Source organism: Zophobas morio, unplaced genomic scaffold, assembly GCF_036711695.1.
Source record: "Zophobas morio isolate AGI-343-1 ecotype UQ-CSIRO unplaced genomic scaffold, CSIRO_AGI_Zmor_V1 ptg000004l, whole genome shotgun sequence".
NCBI classification, from domain to species: domain Eukaryota; kingdom Metazoa; phylum Arthropoda; class Insecta; order Coleoptera; family Tenebrionidae; genus Zophobas; species Zophobas morio.
The window spans coordinates 11,817,541-11,838,851 of NW_026972109.1; the positions used below are offsets into that span (position 1 = coordinate 11,817,541).

The following is a 21,311-nucleotide window of genomic DNA, read 5'->3' on the forward strand; positions in this document are numbered from 1 at the left end:
CGTTTAGAAGAAGAGTCAACATTAAAGATTTGAGTTTTGTCTTCCTTTTTCTTAGTATATCTGGAAAGCAATATATAGCATAGGTCAAAATTTTGGCTCGCTTTTCGTATGCTAGGTAAGAGATTTGTAGAAGTGAATTTGGGATAAGTTGTAACATGTTACAACTTGCCCCAAGCGTATTGTTACAACATGCCCCGTAGTACAATTTTCTACATTTAATTACATTTCGACAAAATTATGTGGCTTAGCGTCAAAATGTGTGAGGAATATTAAAGCTGAGTAATTTTTGAGCTACATGCAAAACTAAACGTTTTAAATTAATTAATAACTGATACGAAAAATCAAATTTTACTAAAGCAATATTTTACATTACTTGGCCAAAACGAAACACGTGCACACATCCACTCACTGCGTTGGCTGAAGGAACAGTGGTTGTGATGCCATGATGTCTTATGGTGCAAGAATTAAATTCAGTAAAAAACCTGCCGTTAAAGAGTTTAAATTCTGGGTAAAAATTTAGTGTTACAACTTACCCCTGTTACAACAAGCCCCTGGTTCCCCTACATAGTATCCTTTGAATAACACGATACTCAAAAAATGTATTACATGGTAATTTCTTGTACAGATAGACATAATAAGAATTTTGTATTTAAATTCCGCTACTTTGGCTCTCGACGATTATAAAAAAATCATCAGAATTGAGATAGGGCGGGTGTCTGTTTTATTAATATACGTAGTTGTCTTTTCAGAACAAGAAACTTAAAACATGTTTAAAGTGGTAAATCCTTCTGGACAAATATCGATCTTGCAATTAAGCCCCGCCCCTCGATCTGACAACGAATGAAAAATTCATCACAATTGAAAATTGAGATCTGGGTGGGTATGAGTGGGGCCTAATCTTCGGCTCTATATTTTTCTTAATATACATAGTATTCTTTGAACAACACGATACTCAAAAACATGTTTTTAATTTCTCGTAGAGATATAAGGATTTTCCAGTTAAGCTCCGCCCCTTTGGCTCACGACGAATAAAAAAAATCATCACAATTGAGATAGGGCGGGTGGGCGGGGCTACATTTTGCCTTTTTTTCTTAGTATGTGTAGACGTATTTCGACAAGAAGAAACTTGGCAATTTTATAATCGGGTATATTTGTCGTGGGTACATTGTAGATGAAAGTTGAATGATGTCTGGCACCTATACGTGGAACTAAGAAGTTCAAATTTTCAAAAAAAAATCTATTTCAAGGGATTTATTAAATATTAATAGGATTAACAATTTGGGACTTACAATTCGTAATTATGAAACTTGGGATCTCACGAGAACCTTATGTCATACTTGGTTTCAGTCTTTTGATGACCTTTATTACGTCATCTTCCGCGATCTTAAAAATATTTACGACGGATGAGGTAGAATTTTCAAAGTCAGCTGAATAATATTCATCGAATTCAATATAAGTTTATTTAAAGAAAAAATCACCAAAAGCATTTACAATTTCAATAGGATTTTTCGTGTTGTGGCCAAAAGAGACTTGGCCTGGAATTCTGGTTTTACCCTTTTTTAGTATTGATGAAACCCCAGAATTGCTTAAGATCATGATGTAGGTAGATCTGAATGTTGTTAATATACGATTTGTAAGCAGAATTTATTTGTTTTTTTAAAATGTCCAAGTCTTTTTAAATTTCATTAGATAGAAGTGTAGACCTGAACTTCTGCATTTCTGAAGTATTGAAATTTAAATTTGATATTATTTATTATTTCACTGTTGAACCAAGGTGCATAACGTAGGTTTTTTGACCGAAAGAGAGGTACATCTTTCGAAATAAGTTAAACAAAATATTGCAAAAACATTCAACCATAAGATCTACAAAGGAAAAAGTTAAAGGCCCTCATGTTATAATTATTATCATTGTCGTACCCTGGAAAATTTACCGGTTTATCAACAGAAATAGGATCAGATTTATTAACATCCACTTGCGAAGTCGAATTGGTTCTGTAATTTGGGTTGGGATGGAAGAGAGTAGAATCACTATGCAAAAGTTGCAGAAAATCGGAAACCATTTCCGTGTCTTTGCCCATTCTGATTTCGTTATTTAGAGACGGATCTGGTTCAGGTAAACCATGTAAAATTATATTAGTTTTGCGTTTTTGTCGCTCAACTACCTCGTATATCGTACTCTCATAATCATGACCGGAGTTATTTTTAGGTAAGTTTAAGAAAAATTATTCTAGGAACTGTTATTTTTTCTAAAATAAAATGAAACTGATGCCACTGGGTCACCTTCTTCCACTCCTTCACTGTCCTCGAATTCTCCAGATATTTTGTTACTCATTCAAATAAAAATATGTCCGAACACTGAAGTGTCCCAACCGAGAAACCCGCAGAACATTGTTTTCCTAGCGAACAATCAGATCTGGAATTTTGCGTGGAGGAATTCTCAGGTAGGAAACTTTCCGCAACGATACTAGGAGTGATTAATCGTGAAATTTATCTAAGAGTGGCAATAAACTGCAAGCGAGCAACAAAAATGGGTCGGTAGCGCAAAAATATTATCTTTGTGTCTTGCAGAGATATCTTGCTCCTTCATCGAGAAGTTTGAGCTGGCGGAGCGTCGTGAGTCCTTGGTGGGCGGCCGAACTTTTGTCCTGGCAAATATTTAGAGACGGGGTGTTCCTCTATAATTTGCGGTAATGCCTATAAAGGCCCCGATCCTCGCCTATTTACACACTGTTATTATCAATTTGGGCTAGAAAGTTCGACGGCGCACATTTGTGGACATTTTGCATGCATTGCGCTGTGTCAGGAGTTGAACTGGAGTTTATCGGCAGTTCGCAATACCTCAATAGTCATCAGGGGTCCTTGTTGCCGGTCCCCTCTGTTTGCTGTGTCAACCCCCATAATAACTTTGAACAATATTTCTCCTTGTAGAAGCGGAGATGACGATAATGATAATAATAGCGGTTGGAAAAAATCTGCAGCATGTATCGCGCTTCCTCGTTAATCAAGACGCAGAATGAGTAGTGGCGCTCCTGAGCACTCTGACCTTGTTCCATCCACTCTTCTTATTTTTCTTCGGTCGCGCGTGTCGCCCGTAAAGCCCGACAATGGTAAAAAAGCCTCATTCCGGCTTATATTTTTTGTTGTTTGCATGGCTTAATTAGATTTATTCGGCCGATCCATCATGAAGGTATCGGGGAAGCGAGGCCGACAATTGGTCCCGGCAAAAAAAATCAAGCGATTTATCTTATTTCGGCCAATAAATCCGGGTTTTTGGGCACGTCTCACTCGGAGCCGGCGATTTTTCTTGTTTCGTTCGATTTATGCATTCCTGGGACGTTATCCCATAAATAGAATAATAACGTGGCCTGGGTGTCCTTCCCTCCGTGTAATAAACGGAGACCTGAGGTTATTTTATGGAAAATGTATGTTTGTCGTAGAAGGCGAATCGATAGGAAAGGTGGGTCTGCTGGCGCCGAGGTAAATAATGCTCCCTGTAAAACATTTATCTCGAGCACCTGCATGCAGGCAACCCATCTGGCGTCGTATCGCCTGCGAACGGGTAGGTATTTGCGTTACGACCACCCAATTTCGGTTATAGAACGCCGAGTTAATTATTTAACCCGGGAACATCAACTTTTAGGTAGCAGGAACCCCCTCACAAAAGCTTCACGGCGCTCGACTCCATACGAAATTGCATTATGAATATATAACACTCACTAGGTTTTTCATTTCTTCCAGTTCCTGGAACCGCCCCAGGCCCCATTTAACATCCATAAAAAATGAGCGCCCACCTCTTGCTCCTTCCACAACACATACTCCCTCGACGAAATCCTCTCGTGCAATAACAAAACTAATCGAAAGCCGACGCCGGCGCTCAAACAAATTTTTATCTAATTGTTATCAGCTGCGACCCATAACCAGCAAAGTACTTGATACGAGGACCCTTTTTTTACTGCATATTGAGGCGCGTTCCGTGCTTTTGACAGGACGAGATTTTACGGTGCCGATAGCCGTCAAGATAGCGGCCAAATTTGAAGTTGAAAGAAAAAAATAACAATTTCAAATTTTATAATGCAATTGTCGAGCTGAGGCTGTCGCCGACGACGATTCCTCAGTAATTCACACGACAGGAAGATTTTTAATTGGCTGTTTAACCAACAAGAATTAATCGGACCGCGCAAAAAACTGATCCACGCGAATTGATAATGCTAGGAGGTAACAAACACGACAGGTTAATTATTAGACGATAGCATGAGTCGCAAACGGTGATTTTAGGACGACGACGACGACGAGGGTGGAAAAAATCAGACGGCGATAAATCTCGCATCTTTAAAATGAACAGTATCGTCATCTGAAGGCGAGAAGTTAAACTAAAGAGTTAGTGGAGAGGAAAACGGAGAAACCTAGACACGAGAAAAGCATTTTTGTGGAGCTCAGAATTCTAAGCGTCCCCCGACATCTTTCTTTAGAACGAGAACTGTAAGTAGGATGTTCGTGAAACTCTGACACTTTTTTTGTGTTTGCCCTTTTGTCTTAAAATTAGTTCGAATTTCGACGTTTCGAAGCCGTTATTCTTCTTGATTGTTCTTGGTATGGTTATTAAAGCGCTCGGACTATCCTTAATGAAATTGCCGCCCTGTATATTTATAAGTGGGGTCTGTTCGAGGAGTCGGCGATCAATTTTATCTATCGGCGTTGTAACAGAGGCGGCAAGGCTTCTGGTGAGAGTATTATAGAGTGTAACGACTAAATTAAGAAGGCTATATATATAAGAGATCTAATGGCATTGCCGCGGCTGAAAATATTAATGGTCGGAAATCGCGTCTGGTTCTTTTAGATATCGATCCAATTAATTTAGTTTTCTAATAAAAATGTACACGTGCAACGGCCAGTTTGTTTACCGTCGGTGATTTATCGACGCGCTTTGTAATTTCTACCAAGTGTATATACTTAAGAAAGTTTCCCTATTCCACTTGGTCACGAATTGAATTTTCATCAGTTTTCTGTCTTAAGATCCCCACATTAATCATACTACAACAGAACTTTATCTCAATTATTTATCTATTGCCACGAGGAAATAAAGCGAAGTTAGGTATTCCAATTATCTCGGCAAGAGGAAATAGTTGCTCTTGATTAATTCAAGGGGGATATGGGTTCGTTCCTTTCTTCTACTTCCCACTTTTTTATCGAAATCGTTTAATATAAATCGGAGTCTCATTACCAGTTAATGACGACGTCTTCTCATCAGTAATTCAGCAAATCAGCGTCGAAGAGAAGCGAGAAGCGCGGCTTTAACACGCTGTCATTTATTTTTGCTGTTTTCCTCTCCGTCCCCCTTCGGTCCCTTCTTCTCATCTATCTCTTGCAGGACCGACTGGTCGCGGCAGCGGCATCATTAGCAACTTGAATTATGGATTGTTTGTGCTGTGCTGCTTGTTGTTCGGGGGGTTCCTCTCTCGTTGCCCTCGAATGTATCAAACCGTGGTGCGTGCCATTTAGTTTTGCGGAAAAAAATGCGTGATTTATGGTGCACAGACACATTGTTAAAAATATCGAATTGACACCACCAGTTGGCCCTCGTTGCCAAAAAAACAAACAGGGACTTTTTCGCATCGGAAAAAGCGACACCTCTATCTAATGGAATCTAATGGATTGCGCAAAACCGAGCATATCTTTAGTCGTGGCGACTTTCTTCTCCTCTCTAGAAGTATACTGTTGTGTACAGAGAATATCTCTGCCGCTAATGGCGTTTAAATTCCGTCCACTTTGGTCGAAATTTCGGGCCGTCGGTCGTGATGGCCGCAGCCAAATTGGGATTCTTGAGGGTACGTTCGGTATTTTGGTTAGAGGACGAGTGTTAAATAGACGTCAGGGGGTGTACGTGTCGGTTCGCGTCTTCGTTATCGATTCTTCGCCACACACGCCTTGTGATGTCGGCAAGAAGATGTGTGATTGGCGGATCGTTTCGAGAGCCGATTTCTGAAAAATAATTGGATGCAAGGCTGTTAATAGTTATCAGGAGGAGAGATAGGGCCAGGAAGAGGGCCGCTGAGTGCTTTCGAGTCTTTGTCCGCGTCCATGCCACGTCACGCGCGGCATAAGCTCGAGTGGCACTCTACATCTTTGCACGTCTATCCTGAGAACTCTTCAGTTGTCTACGACGAGGTCGCCCACAATACGCCATTATACATTGTATCTGTCGTCTTGCACGAGTGTCTCTCTTAAAGGGAGGCCGACACTCTCGGATTTATTATTCTTGTTTCCGTTATCCTGGTGGTGCGTTTTAATTATGTCGCCGGGCGTCGAGTATTATTTTTGTCCTGTCAGCTTGTTGGGAGTAATAAGGTTCGTCGAGAGGTCGTCCAGATTGGTGGATGTGTTATAATTTAATTAAATGGAAGGGGGTCGCCGGATTAATTCTTCTGGAACTTAAAGAGGGGGATTCGTTTACTTGAATAGCAAGAAGGAAATCGCGTCATTATTTCAAACGACCGCAGAGATAGAGAGACGGGAACCGTGTTGCGAAACTCGTTAGTTGCGGAAAAAATAGGCGAATCAACGGACAAAGACAATCCGTATAGAGCCGGAGACTTAATCCAATTGCTGATGTGCCACATCTGTCCAACCTCGACGTCTCGAGCCATAATTCCGGGCCACTGTCTGCGCCTCCCTCCGCAAATTGAAAAATAAATGAACTCTAACAAGACAGTGCTTAATTGAACAAGCTGCTTTTAAAAGCAGAAATCCCTTGAATAATGAGTCGGCGAGGAAGTTGGGCATTAAGAAAAATCGCCCCGATGTTAAATGCCCCCCGGAAAATAAGATAATTTCGCGGAGTCGTCGATTTCGACAATATTTCAAAACCGCCGCGCCGTCCTCCCGAGTATCCCTTTTTTTCCTCGAGGCCGAAAAGGAAATAAAAACACGGCATCAAAAACGCGGCTCTACCCATTTCATGTCCGGCGCGGGTTAAACCCTCGGTGATGGGGAGCAGTAGATCGTGGGATTTGCAGAAATTCTAGAGGCCTAACTAAGTCCCGTGTCACGGAAAGATCCACGCCCGGATATCTCGACCACAGCGCCCTCCCTACAAGTAGCTCTCCTACGACGCAGGATTTAATTAAATTGATATCTATTAACTTGCCACCAACTTGCTGAATTTAAATAGGAACTCTAAGCGCCGCCGTTTCACCTAAAGAAGAAAACGGTAATTATCGAGGACGTGACATGTGGAACGGCTTATTCGTTCTCATGGGCGCTGATGGGAAAAAGCGATCTCAAACTGACGCTGCACTCCATTTACCGTAAGCGTCAGGAAAGTGCTTTGTTTCATGGTTAAACCAAAACGCCCGGACGAGGTTGATATTTATCTTCATTAGTCTTGCGTATTTTTGTTAGAATAAATCTCTCCCGTATACACAACCTTTCAGCTTGACTACCTCATTTCAATATTTTACGCGACGCGTTATTATCCACTTTTTCTCACTAACGCAAAATGATCCGTTCGAATGCATTTTTACTTTTAAATATTAACACACTCGTTCCGGTGGGAAATTACAAGCACAAATTTCCAAGAATTATCAGAGGGTGAATAATTGGACCTCTAAAGCAATTACATAAACGTTTACTCAGCACAAAAATGCCTCAGTTTCTCCGGCAAATAAAAAAATACGCTTTCATCTCATTTATCTCGATACGGCCGAATACAAAATGCGTGCCACGTCTCCGAGTACTCGGTGGTTGCTCCTTTAATAGATCGTGCGACAGCGCCGAGTGCAACGTTGCATCCATGTCGGTGTCACATAATGACTCCTAACGCTTATAACAACACCGACTCGGATAATTATTAAACGCCATAAAGTGAAGCGCGTCTCGGTTTACCTTCTTGTGTAATTTAAGACTGTCGTAAAAGGGTTCTCTACAGATAGTGGCATGTTATCAACTCGGGTACCGCCAAAACAAAACCATACTACTAGGTGGCGCGCGCAAACCACTGCGCTTACGAGATGCGCTGATAACACCAACGCTAATAAATTGCGTCTAAGATAATCTGATTGCGGTTTATGTATTATGCATTTCGGGTTAGTTTATTTTCCTATGAGCTTTACGACCAGGAAATTAGCCAGCGCATGCAGTCGACCAAGTAAACGCGACCGATCTTCCTTCCTTCCCGCGACCCCTTCAAGATTCATTTAACAACAAACTAAATCATTCGCGGCATCGCACCAAGACTCTCTTCCGAACGAATATTCGCTTTGTGGCGAAATTCCCTTTGGCAGGCGAGGGAAAGCAGGATTAGTTCCTGTTAGAACGCCAAATAGAGCAGTTAATGGGTTCGCTGATTTATGGAGACTACAAAAACGCAAAGCGGTCGTTCTGGTTAGGGAGTTTTCGAAAAAGAGGTAATTTTTACGGAGGCTCGTTCGAAGAACTCACTTCAGGTAGGTGTGCGCTGAGAATGCAAACGAAAAAGCGGTGGGTGGCGTGATAAATGCGTCGGCAATTAAACAAGTTTGAATTTTTCCAAGTCGGGTCGTGTGCATAGGAAGTTCACTAGGAAAACGCATAGTTTCTGTAATCACCGCAGAACTAATGGTCGTGTTTCCGTAACCGGCGATGGTTGATTGTCGCTTACGGTCTGGTTTAACAGTCCGAGAATCTTCGCTGCAAGTAATTATGAATATGGGTCTCGACACGTCTGGCGTCATAAAGGTTCACATAAAATCGATGATTTACGCGACGGCCGAGAATCTAATTAGACGAGACAGTAAAACCGTGTACGTAAAAAAGACGAAGCGCGATGGGAAATGACATAGAGAAGGTAGAATCAATTAGACATGGAAGATGTCACAGTAAAGATACCGAAAGTGTCGTAAGTTAAAAGAGAGTATATCCGAGATACTACACCCGCCTCGTAGGTCACATGCGAACGAAGACATAAAGAAAACGAATAACGATAACAAGTTATTCGGGCGACATTATACCAGAAGGATGGATGGAGATTACAAATTAGGACAGCAGTCGAATTTTTCACCATAATAGCGTGTGTTACGGGAGGATGGAGGATGGATGACAAACCGAGTTAAGAGATGTAATGAGAAAAGGATCCGGTTTGTTGGGAACTTCGTCGAGGACATTAAATATGTAAAGGCATGAAAGTGCGCACTTTCTTTAGTTTCGACTGATTAAAAGTTGGTAGCCGTATTTCAGGGGTTGTGTACAATGACTGCGAGAGGAAAGGCGTGTAATCCTCCCCGGAAATAACGCGGTTGTTTTCGAAGGTTTACATTCATAATTCCGGGGATCAGAGAGAGGCGGCGGCGGTGGCGGCGGTGGCGGCGAGGCGATGTCGACTCTTAGGTCCCGTCGTGTTATGTAAGAAGAGTGGAGAAGCTCGCGCGCGCTTTCATTCCCATCTGAATATTCCCAAGACGAGGAACTCTCATACATGACTTTCCTAGTTCGCCCCTAAAGTTTCATAAGTTTGATGTCGAAGTTGGTGTTTTTGATATTGGCGGCTCGCTCGTAAGCGTTCAATTACCCAAACAGTTGCTCCGGGTTATAATTCCTCTGTTTTAATGGCGGCCTCACAAATATTCCTCCGTAATGAACTCATTAAACTGATTTAACTGCCTTCACGAAAAAGCGCAACCCCTTCTTCACTCCGGAGTCGACCAGACAAAAACGGTTTCGTTATCATAAATTAACCCAACAATGGCCGGTCGCATAACCGCCAAATAATTTACACCCCCGCGGATTACCTGTTAAATTGGATCCGTGCATTTTTTAGGCGGGTGCTACACGCTCCGGTCCTTGTATTAATTCCGTGATGTTCATTAGTCACCGGTCCGTGATCTATCGTTTGTTGTGACATTTAACCGTTGAGTTCCGCTCGTTTTAATCAAACCGTTATTGTCTGGCTGGGCTCGTCTCAGTTCCATTCCGAAACGCAAACGGAACTTGCAGTTGACAAGCATAAATTTAATGGAGATATATATTGGAGCGATTTAGAACCGAATAGATGTCCCGAGGCAAGCGTTTGTTTGTGTCATCACACTGGCAACCCTCAGCTAAAAACTTCCTTTTCTCCGTTGACGAGATCTGCACGCCTTTCATCATACTTTAAACTCCTCCTAATTCGGAGGTGTCTCGAGAACTTCTCTTTATAAAAATCGCCAAAGGCGTTTTACACTTTTTTTTTCTTCAACCGCCGATTTATACCACAATTTATCCATTTTATATGGTCTCTTTGCGTGTGTTTCCGAGCCATAAAAAGAAAAGTAATAAAGGAGAATTGTCTTTTGATATTTTTCGACCGAAATATGAATTTTCTTTCGTTATTATTTTTCCAAGTGATGTATTTCCAAATGAGATTCCTCATGCTTTTATAGCTACTTGATGGTTGTCGGATTTGAAACTCTAAACAATTTTTCAAGCCGACGCGTCCAGGGCTAGACAACCAGTCTGTTGAATATCATTGTTCTGCCACACTTCATAAACCTCAGGCTTGATATAGTTAGTTTCTCGTACTGATAATTCCTCCGCAGCGTGTATTCATTTACTCATCTGTGCTCCTCGCTGTGGTGTTACGTACATCATTAGCTCGGAATCGTGGCAGTGTTGCATGTGTCGTTTACCACTTCGTCTAACTTCATTTACGAGTTTCAGTAGTTTCTTGTAAACAGGCACCATTTTACAGACATAAATAGCCGGCATATTTCGCTCAGACATTCCACATCTGATCAATTATTTAAGACGAACTTACAGAGTAAAGGCGGCAAAGTACTTACTCTTAAGTATAGAAATGAGAATCAATTGTCGTCACTTCGTTATTGTTCTTCCGCGTTTCCAAAACACGCATTGAATGTTTGTGGCAACAAAACAATGCTCGTCCGGGCGAGTTTTTGGCGTAAAGCTCCGAGAAAAAGAACTCGAGAATTAAGCATGTCATACTCTGGACGATTCCTTTTTGCTCTTCTCACTCCACTTTCATTTTCGCAGGAACACAAATATTTGCCGGCTAACTGTATACCTGAAATAATTCCGATACAGCGCAAGAAATCCTAAACAAACAGCGCTGTACCGATCCTTTTTTATATTATTTGCCGAGACCGGCAGCGGCCCCGTCTCCCGAAAATCTTGATATTATACACACAGCACACACCGCGATTATGGCGTCCTATAAAAGCTGGTCACAAAATCCCGTTGGTACATGTTCCATTTATTGTAGTATGCAAATGCTCCGTACAGTCCATGCAAATCACTTATAAGCAGCGACAGCTGTTTGTAACGATACCTGTATTGCAACCTGGTCTGTTGAAAATCTAGTTGGAACACGGTTTCGTGCGCTTACAGTTGAGGTGAAAGGCCAAGTCCTGTGCTTAGAATTTTCTACGACCCTTCCACTAATATTTATTGATCGTCTCTTACGAATATTGGCCAACTTTCCGCAAAATGTTCCCTCGATAAATTACGGCGCCAAATTAGGTACTATTAGATTTATTAGACCACCGCCTATATAAATTTGATGTCAACGGAAAAACAATAAACAAAACAATAACTTATCGGAAGACAGAAGGGATGCAATCTGCGACGGAGAAGCGGGAGAAACGAACGGATCAGATGGTTTTTAACTAATCCGAATTGAGCAGTTGTGGGTTAATTAAATGATATTGCGAAAAATCCGAAGGAGGAAATTATAAAATTGCAGCCTCGGCTGGTCGATAAATCCAGCTAAAGTAGCTCTCGACGGATAGAACGTCGCTTTTGAGGGGAAACACACGAAACTAACGACTAGAAATAACCATGAATTTTGCTTTTATTTCTATTCAATAACCGCAACGCGAAAAAAATCTTATGGGGAATAACTTTAGAGAAATATAGACAAACGACAAAAAGCAAGCCAAGAATCGAATCCTCCATCAGAGGAAATCGCGTTTTATCTTTTCGCTCAAGTATTTTAAATGATAAATGATTATTGAACATCTGTCACGGGCGTTCGGAGGCTGAAACTGTTTTCGATATCTTAATTTGAACATGTCGAGTGTCAAAGTTCCACAAGACCGATAAAAAAAATTGTCAGAAGATATTTCCCAGACGACCAGATACAGAGGCACCGTCAAATTTTTACGATGCAGATGAGATGCAATGAGAGAATTTCGCCGAGCTCGGATTTTCCAAGTTTGTTTCGCAACAAATGAAATTGGACGGTTTCCTGGAGTCATTTCAGAAGCAAGTCATCATAAAATAATTGTGATTAATGCGAACGCTGAATAATTATGCAAAACAGTACAGTTTCCAAACCCCTCCTCGGTCCCTTGTACCGAAAATGAAAAACGTAAAAGCAACAAATGAGAAAAACTTTTGCCCACTTACAAAAATTTGTTAATTAAACGATTAAATAAAACGAAACAAATTAGAACGAGTGCAGTTTCGTTCGGCCGAAAATGAAATTTTCTTGCTTCCCCGTGGACCTGTCGTATTTGTTTTCTCTCCGTTGTAGTCCGGGGAAAAAACAAACCGTTGTTAAACTTTCTGTTTGACACGGAGCTCGTTTTTAAATTATGAAGCGCATACTTCACAGTCGCGTATGTGTACAAGGGGTGGCACTCATTAGATCGCACGATATATACGCGTTCCTGCTACGGAATAAAACGAACGCAGCCGGTGAACTTTACTACTGAGCTTATAACTAATGAATTACAGCCGGATTGACGTAGGGGACGTAGGCGTAATGTCGACCAGCATGCAAATACACCACGAATTCGAGCCACTACCTACCACGGACAAGGAATGGAACGTCTAATAGTACGTAATTATTTTATGGGACGTTCTTTCATTTAATTTGTATGTGATGTTTACTCAAATTGATGCGACAGAAAATAACTTGAATAATTTACACCATTTTTTGTGTCTGAAATACGATTATAGGTGTTTGTGCAACGGTAAGTCATGACATGTCTTGGTAGTCAAATCATGTCATAATTCACCAGTGTAGCTTTTTCAAATGGAGTTAAGTTCCGAGAAATTTGTATCTTCTGTAACTAGACGTGACCTAAATTTCCGAACTGTAATATCCTAACGTACATATAATAAAGATTTATTCAAGCCACTTTTTTCGTGTCTTCATTAGATGGCGCTGTTGTCGTCAACTTGACTTCATTGTGGATGGAGTCTTAGTCAATTTTCACATTCTCTTCGAACAATCAGCATCTTATAAATGACATAGGAAGTATTCTTTAAAGAAATGTCACTCTTCAACCACTACTTCTTCCTTATGTAAATCTTACAAGTTTTAAATATATACAGGAGCCAATTCTTTCATTGTTTTACTTTGTATCTACTAAAATATCAAGTTTTTTCTCTATACACTCTCTACACGCTTCAGGTGTTCCCCTATTGCCGAGACTCGGGAGGATGCATTTTTTGCGTAGTCTTGGCAGGGACAGCAACTCAAGATGCGACAATTAAATATGGATCAAAACAGCTAGTCACGAGAGACGCACACGTGTTCCACAGTATCTTGCTTTCACAGACACTGAACATTGAACTTAATCTCAACATACAGCTAAATTCAGGCGCCAGATGCCACCCTAAAATGCACACGAAAACGTTATCTGAACCTGCGACTTATCTACAATCAAAGTCAGTGCATTGGTGCTTTGTTGTCGATTTCTTGGCGTGTCTGATGCGTATTCATCGACTATAAAATATAGCGATTAATTGCATTCCGACGTATGACATTTTAACCAGTTGGACCAAAATTCGAGGCGATGGTTGCCTTTGAGAGGCTCGGTACACAGGCAACACGATGTATTTAGATCTGTTGATTTTGTTTACACAATCAATTTAGTTTAACGGTCAAGCTTGACGTCACTGTAGCGGTTTGCAAATCAACCGTAGCGCCACCTGGTTGGCCAAGTCAACATCATCGAACACGTCAATGCAAATCATGAACGCACTCTTCGCCGATATGATTCGCATATGGCCGATCTCGGGGTCATTGGATGACCCGAACGGAATCCTCCTCCGCTCTCGCACGAACCGTCATCCACTTTCTACCTTGTAATTTAACCGAGAGTTGCGCCTCTACTAATTACGGCCTATTGATGACGAGGACCAACACCGCTGACGACTACATGTTCAAGTCGAAGTGTGCCTTGCTTACTAAATATCGGGCGTGAAGCGCATAGGAATTGCAGGATTATTCCGGCGAAAAACTTGTTTGTACTAAGATTTGCTTAGGATCATTTTAAATTATTAATTTTTAGCTGAAATTCGAACACGGCTTGTTTGGGATTTAGCGCGAAAGTTAACCTGAGGTGGGGTTTTGCTGGTGCTGGTTTGACCCTGGACGTGCGAAGTCATAGCTTTTTGTCTTTAATGTCTCATGGGTAATTGGCTAGTTGGGCCTGCTATGACTGGATTGGGACGAAAGAGCAAACACGAAAATAGAACTGTCACTCATTTGCGCTCAAATACTTAAGTACTCGCGGTTTCAAGCTGACAAATCATATAAAAAATAATAATAATAATAATAAATTAAGCAAAAAATAAGTTCGACTTGCAGAGGCGCCTGGACACTATCCCGTCAAAACATTGTTGGATGTTGTCTAAAAAGTAGGAATGGTAGGTTCTACTAAACTTAGAGGAAACAACTTTTTTAAATCAAATATAGCTAATTTATTTAGGAAGTTGTGGCGTATTAAATTGAATTTAACCTGATAATATTGTCCGTTATTAAAATTTCATTACGTAATATTAGATTGTTCGAAAATTTTGGCACAAATAAGTGTCTAGGGCCGGAATGTCCATTTACCTAATTATTTGAGGGGCAGTAATCCAATAAAACACAAATAAACTATGACAGAAGTAAGAGTCTCATTTAGTACTGAAGATCATGGTTACGCCAACAGTCTTTATTCCCTTTTTATGTTATTGCACATGCTAGACTCTGACATTTAACGACAGTTCGTCTTATGCGCTGTCCCTGTTGCGTCGCCATTTCGACCTAAATATTTTTACTACTCCAAAATAGCACAGTCAACGCTAAAACTACTTCAAATTTAAAACGGCCTTAATTCATCGCTGCAACGACGTCTTTAGAATCAAATTCATGCTCAAGCTAGCCTTAAGCAATTCTCCGTTAAAACGTTCCCCGTGCTAATTATTTGACAACACGCTGGGAACCTGGAAGAAAGGTCGGAGTGAATGCAACTCATCTTCCTCGACACCTTTAAACACGCCGCTTCCTTGATTATTTCCTCGAATGCAATTTCCCTCAAAGCAATGTTTCAAGCATCGCCAGAACCATTCAAACCCGTGGTTATTCACCACCGCCGTCCGTAAAAAATGTTGATCACTCCGACCGATCCCCAGCAGACCGTCCTATATTTCTCGATATAATCAAATTTATGGATGGGTACTCACCGGACCGAACTGTTCGAAATAACTTTTGACGTCCTCTAGGGTAGTGGGCGCTGATAATCCACCGACGAATATTTTTTTCGTCCTGGTTACCATCTGCAACAACAAAACAACAATATGATTCCAGTTCGTAATTCCATTCAATATCGGCTCCGGTCGCCTTCAAAAAAGGAGCGAAAGAAAAAATATCATAAAACTGAGGTCAGCCACTGCAAACTCGTCCACTTTTTATACGCCAGGGTGGCGCAGCACGGAGGGTAGGTATTATGTTATCCAGTGGCGGCTCCGACGCACTTTTTAAACTGACGCGGTTGGAATATTGCTTTTTACAGGTTTTTTAACAACCATGGCTATTCTTACATGCTACAAATACATAATACTTTCAAAAGTTTGGCACCAAAGTGCAAGTATGAGTACATCTGTTTCATAGCAAAATGAACAAAATTCCCTCCCTCTTTAACAAGAAATAGTTGGAGCACGACCTGAATCCTGCTCTACGTAACCCCACTGCAACCAATGCATACCGCCTGATTTACGTTCTTCCCACCCACCAGGCAAATCTTTCGCTTGAATGAGGCATGGAAAAGTTCTCTCTCGGATTCTTTACTCTTTACGTCATTCATCTTTTTATTGTTATTTTTCCGTGACGATTCATTACATTGTTATTTAAAAAAATCTACTGGGTGTAACTGCTCGCTCGCTCGTTCCTTGAGGCGAGCCGCCACTGCGCCATCCCTGTCGAGTGTGTGCCCCCTGGCGAAGGAATGCGATCGTGTGCCCTATTCAGCGGCGTGAAGCGTACGCTCAAAACTCATAAATTATACACTTTGTACTTGAAAACCTGCAAGCCGCTCATGCCGAAACGGCAATTTGTTTAAAATTAATTAATAAGTTCATATACTGGCGCGCACTGACATTCCTTGTGATAAATGAGAAACGTACACGCTCGACGCAACTCTGTTTCATATGCAAAATTATTAAACGCTGTGTTGTACAGTGCGCACATACACTATACAGGGGTTGAGCGCTTAATATGCCAACTCCATAATTTGAGGCAACTGGAATTAATAAACGACTCAAGTCGCTTAAAACGCTCTCATACTTCACTTTAATAAACTGCAGCTTGCAACAAGCCATACTACATGCATCTCTCGGACGGAAGACGTAACGAGACGGGAGTTATTGTTATGATGGAGATTTGGAGGTGAGGCACGAGCTCGTAAGTTGAGGCACCTTTTGTGTAAAATATGGCGGTAACTACCTGTAGATAAAAGCGGTAGAACAAGTACGGAAGCGAACAGCGTACACCGATAAAATCAGATCTAAAAAAAAAATACAACGCAACTGGAACAACACCGAACTTGGATCATTAATTTACAAAAAAAAAAGGAAAACGGGAATAATAACTACTACTACTACGTAAATGATGCATACCATCATTAGTGGTTGCAGCAATTGTTGTTTTACATTATTACCGCATGTTTGTTTTGGAGTTTTTTAGTGCTATTTGCAAGCTCTACCCACGACTGAAGTGTCTGCGTAAGAACTCTGAATGTAGTGATAGTGCCGCTATTTTCTCACGTTTATGTTAACTTGTGTAATCGCGTTTTTGCAGCAATTATAAATCTAGAAACATGTATCAGCAGGAAATTGTTTTTCTTAACAAATCACCTGCACGTCAAAAAACACCAATATAAAAAAAATGATAATTTCTCTAATAGATTATAAAACCTGATTGAACAACGTTTACAGTCTATGTTTTAGGAACAGCCTAAACAATTAAATATATTTAAAGCAGATAACTAACGCGATAAAATGTCCTCTCAGCACTAGTAACGAGCTTACTTGAATCCAAATATGAATTGCATTCCAGCTGGTTATTTTATTTTGAACTGTTTTCTCGCCTCTCCGATTAAAACTGAAAGCAAAACCTCGTGTGTGACACAACAAATACGTGCGGTGTCTGTTCTGATAACGACTTTCGTCAAAAAAGTAAGAAAAAGTAACGTGAACGCGTCATTTCCTTCCTCCCCTGCATAAACGCGAAAATCTCCCCGTCGAATAGTTTTCCGCCATTTATTTTCTCCACATAAATGTGAAAAATATTGTTTACGTTTACATCCCCGTCGCTGACGGATCGATTTTCTGCGATTCTATTAGCGGAATTTCCTCGAATCCTGCACAGCATCTTCCAAAAGTGCCATTTGAATAAATAAAATTTCGACCGAACCCATCCCATTCCTTTGAACTTCTTTTTTACTTCATTTCCAAACATATTTCCTTTCATCGTTAGCTGATTTGAAAATGTCGAAACACCGTTCGACTAATTTATTAATCAAAACACGCACTCCCTCCAACGGAAAACACTCCTTCTGAGAGAGTTTACGCACCAGAAAACATCGGCGTTCAATTATTGTAAAACGTCCTAGAGGGGGAAAAATGACAAATCTGCAAATGCCTTTTGAAGGAAAAGAAGTAAGAGTGAGATGTAGTCTAACGAACAAGTTCCTTCCTAATTAATATACATCCTTCGTTTTTTGGAATATTTTAATCACGTAATTACAAGTCGTAGTTTTCAACACACACTGAAGTTTCACCGGTAGTTCTACATTTTGTGTTTGCGACGCTACAAGGAACTAGTTTGAGAAAATCCTACTTCGGGTCACAGTCTACTCGCAATTTTAATTAATTTAAAGACCCTTCAAAACTTGTTACGCTTGTTAACGTTAAGCGAAGTAAGATTCCGCTTCAATTAAAAATACTCACGTGCCATCGTCAACTTGAAAAAATAATTACAAGAGATGGCGTATTCAAATTGATTAATGTTGAATACAAGATACCGAAAATTGCAAGAGACGTCTCTTGACAGAAATAAGTTGTTCGTTTTCAATTTTTCCACGATGTTTTATATTTAAAGGAATAAATCTCCCTGACGCATACACAGCCGACGTATTCGGTCCCTCCTTCATCTTAGTTTCTTGGAATAAAGGTTCCATTTTTTGTACGCACTGGTATTATAAAGAATCAACTCCACTGTCTAACACAAAAAGAGTCAAACATACAAATCGCTTGACCTAACCACGAAATACTAGTACCGATATTCATTTCTTAGTCTTACGTTCATTTATCAATTTTTTTCTTGTTAAAAATCACGCACAAACCACGCTTTTATGTTTGACTTTAAGTAAAAGCGGGCCGAGATGGGTAATCTTTCTCCCGCCGAAAGCTGTAGATCCATGGATAGAAAACCCAAACCCTTTCTGTTAGGAGTGATTCGCTTTTTTTGATAAAAGCAATCAAGTGACAATGATTGGCGGTCAGGGAGATCGCAGCCGACTCTGACCGAGTGTTCTGTAGCAAAGAGAGGAGGCAATGGGGTGTTCAGCGTTTACGCTGAAACAAAGCGGGCGGTGGCTTAAAACAAATGCATGACTGGGCACATTTATTTGATTCCTGGGATTTTTGTGAAAGTTCTACTTTTTATTGGTGTGCTTCGAGGGGTTTACTAGGCTATATTACATTTCGATCGATTTTGACAAAGCTTTTAAATTAGCTTTCTTCAATAAGGGAGCCGATTCAAAAGGTACCGTGAGTACATTTAAAAGCAATTAAAAATTTACGGTCTTCGTTCCTTGCCGACGAACAACGTTAAAATTAACATTGGTTTTGCATTTCCTGGTTACTTTTAAGACGTTCGACGAAATTTAATAACGCGAGATCAAACGATAGGCGTTGTTAATTAAATGCAATATAAGGGGTCAGTATTGCAGACCTTTATAATGGCAATATACCAGGTCTCCCCGATTTTGGTCCCCAGGCGGTTGTTACTATCTACAAGTTATTTCTTTTGATTTTTCTCAATATAGTACCAGAAAAGTTCGTAAATTTCTAAAGCAAGCAGGGATAAATGAACAAGTTCTAACTTTCACATCCCGAATCGGTCGGAAGTCCCTTATGACGTCACCCGAAGAACTTCGCCCACGTCAAGCTGCTCTTGAACTTGAAAACTACAAAGGTTAGAAAGTTAGGGTTTTCACTGTTATTTTAAGACACTTGTAAATCAAAATGTTGGTATACTGCCTCTTTAAACTATTTATAAGTATCACGCAAGGGCATTAAAGGGTAAATGGGCTGTTCTGGAAATAGAAAGAAAATTCCACAAGAATTCAGATACGATCTAGGTGAAGAAAAGAACGGGAGAAATATGTCACAGAATCGGCAGCCGTCTATCGAAATCCCGATATTTCTAAGATTCGAACACTTATAATCCCCTTTCGCATGTATCTGCATTTCCTAATCCATCGGCAACATCTCCAACTCTTTCAATTTCGCTTGTTTTGAATAGGTATGGCTCGGAAGATTAAACGCGTCGTCTTCTTCGTTCCGCTCATCTCTTGAATTTTGACAAGTTGGCCGAATAAGCTCGCATATAAATTGACAAAATTTGCTAAATCCACAATATTTATGTAATATTGAATGGGGTGGTTTAAAAGCGCCGCAAGCAGGCTCCGGTTCCGCAATTCCGCATAGAGTCGGTAGATAATGACGAGGGATTCGCGGATTTGTGCGAGAAGCGATCAGGCAAAGGCCGCTAATGAACTGTGAAGCTGATAGCTATGGATATTCGTATTTTCATCCCCGTCAGGTGCACGAACTCCCAGATTTCCATCCTTATCCGAGTCCATACACCGCCGCCGATAACGCCGTTTTCCGGGGTTGCCTGCACCGGAAACTTTGCCAGGTGAGATAGCTGCGCCAGATAATCTGTCCTATTATATCTGCCGTCTCATCTCAACCAGAATGTGCCATATTAACTTTGCAGCTTTTAACATTAACATGGGAAACGCCACGGCAATTCCAACTAGTGAGGAAATTCAATTTGGAACTAAAACGATCATAATGTTGGCGAATATTTTAATATTACGACTGGTGGCGGAGGCGGCGGGAAAATTACGCCCAAAAGCACACCAGCGACGTGTCAACTTTGAATTTATATTTTTCTTCGTGGTTATGGTTGCAAGGTTATTTCGTCGGGGGCTGACACAAGAAAACGTCCACGTGACGTGTGTGGATGTTATTATGGTGTGAATTAATTTTGAGGTAATGTGCACGACGAGATGGAATTGTGGTCCTTTGCTCTAGTTTCTCTACAGTGCGTCGTGTAAGAACGCAAGAGACTATTGCTTTGTTGTGCAATAACTGTTACTGTAATTGGGACATTACTTGTTCTATTCTAGCATGCTATCTGCTTTCTACTAATGCTTCAAAGACGTTGTGCAGCACACTTAGTTTGAAGTCGACTTACAAAAAAGATAACTTGTGTACAGAAAGCAGTAATCAGACATTCTGAATCCACTCTGTAACTCACCTGTTTTTACATCAAATAGCCCATAAATTTTAATATACTAATTTGGCGTCTCGTGCTTTGTTCCCCAGGTAACAGTTACCTTGTTAAGCACGCAGTAACAACTAGGTTTAATGACAAGTTGACTAGTCAACGAATGTATGCTCAACCGTGTTACAATGATTATTAACCACACTCTTCCATCCTCAACTTATTACACTGTATTGTATACCATTGTTATTGAATTATTATACATATACCACAACCTACTATCACGTGTCGCATAAGCATGGCACAATTAAAATTTCAGCACAAAATATTTCTACTTTGATGACCAAAATTAAAACATTAAAGCAGACGCTTTTTTAATTTGGTACAGAAAGCGAAGGCTTAATTATTAAGTTTTATTTTGACATTAATGATAATTTAATGTGACGGATTTGGGTTAATGCCAGAAGTAACATGTGTCATTGGTTCTTGCTTTCATTTGTACTCAATTCCAGATTTTAATTATCACTCGATTGATAAATACTAGGTATTT

General features: G+C 40.5%; 1 protein-coding gene across 10 annotated transcripts in view; it reads right to left on the reverse strand.

Moving 5' to 3' along the window:
- Rbp6 (RNA-binding protein 6) overlaps nt 1-21,311 on the reverse strand; it is a 396,054-nt gene that overhangs the window by 75,261 nt on the left and 299,482 nt on the right. For all 10 annotated transcript variants that reach the window (XM_064072936.1, XM_064072912.1, XM_064072896.1 and 7 more), the window contains one exon: nt 15,430-15,522. In XM_064072936.1, the coding sequence (XP_063929006.1) occupies nt 15,430-15,522 (93 nt within the window). The remainder of the gene's footprint in view (nt 1-15,429; nt 15,523-21,311) is intronic.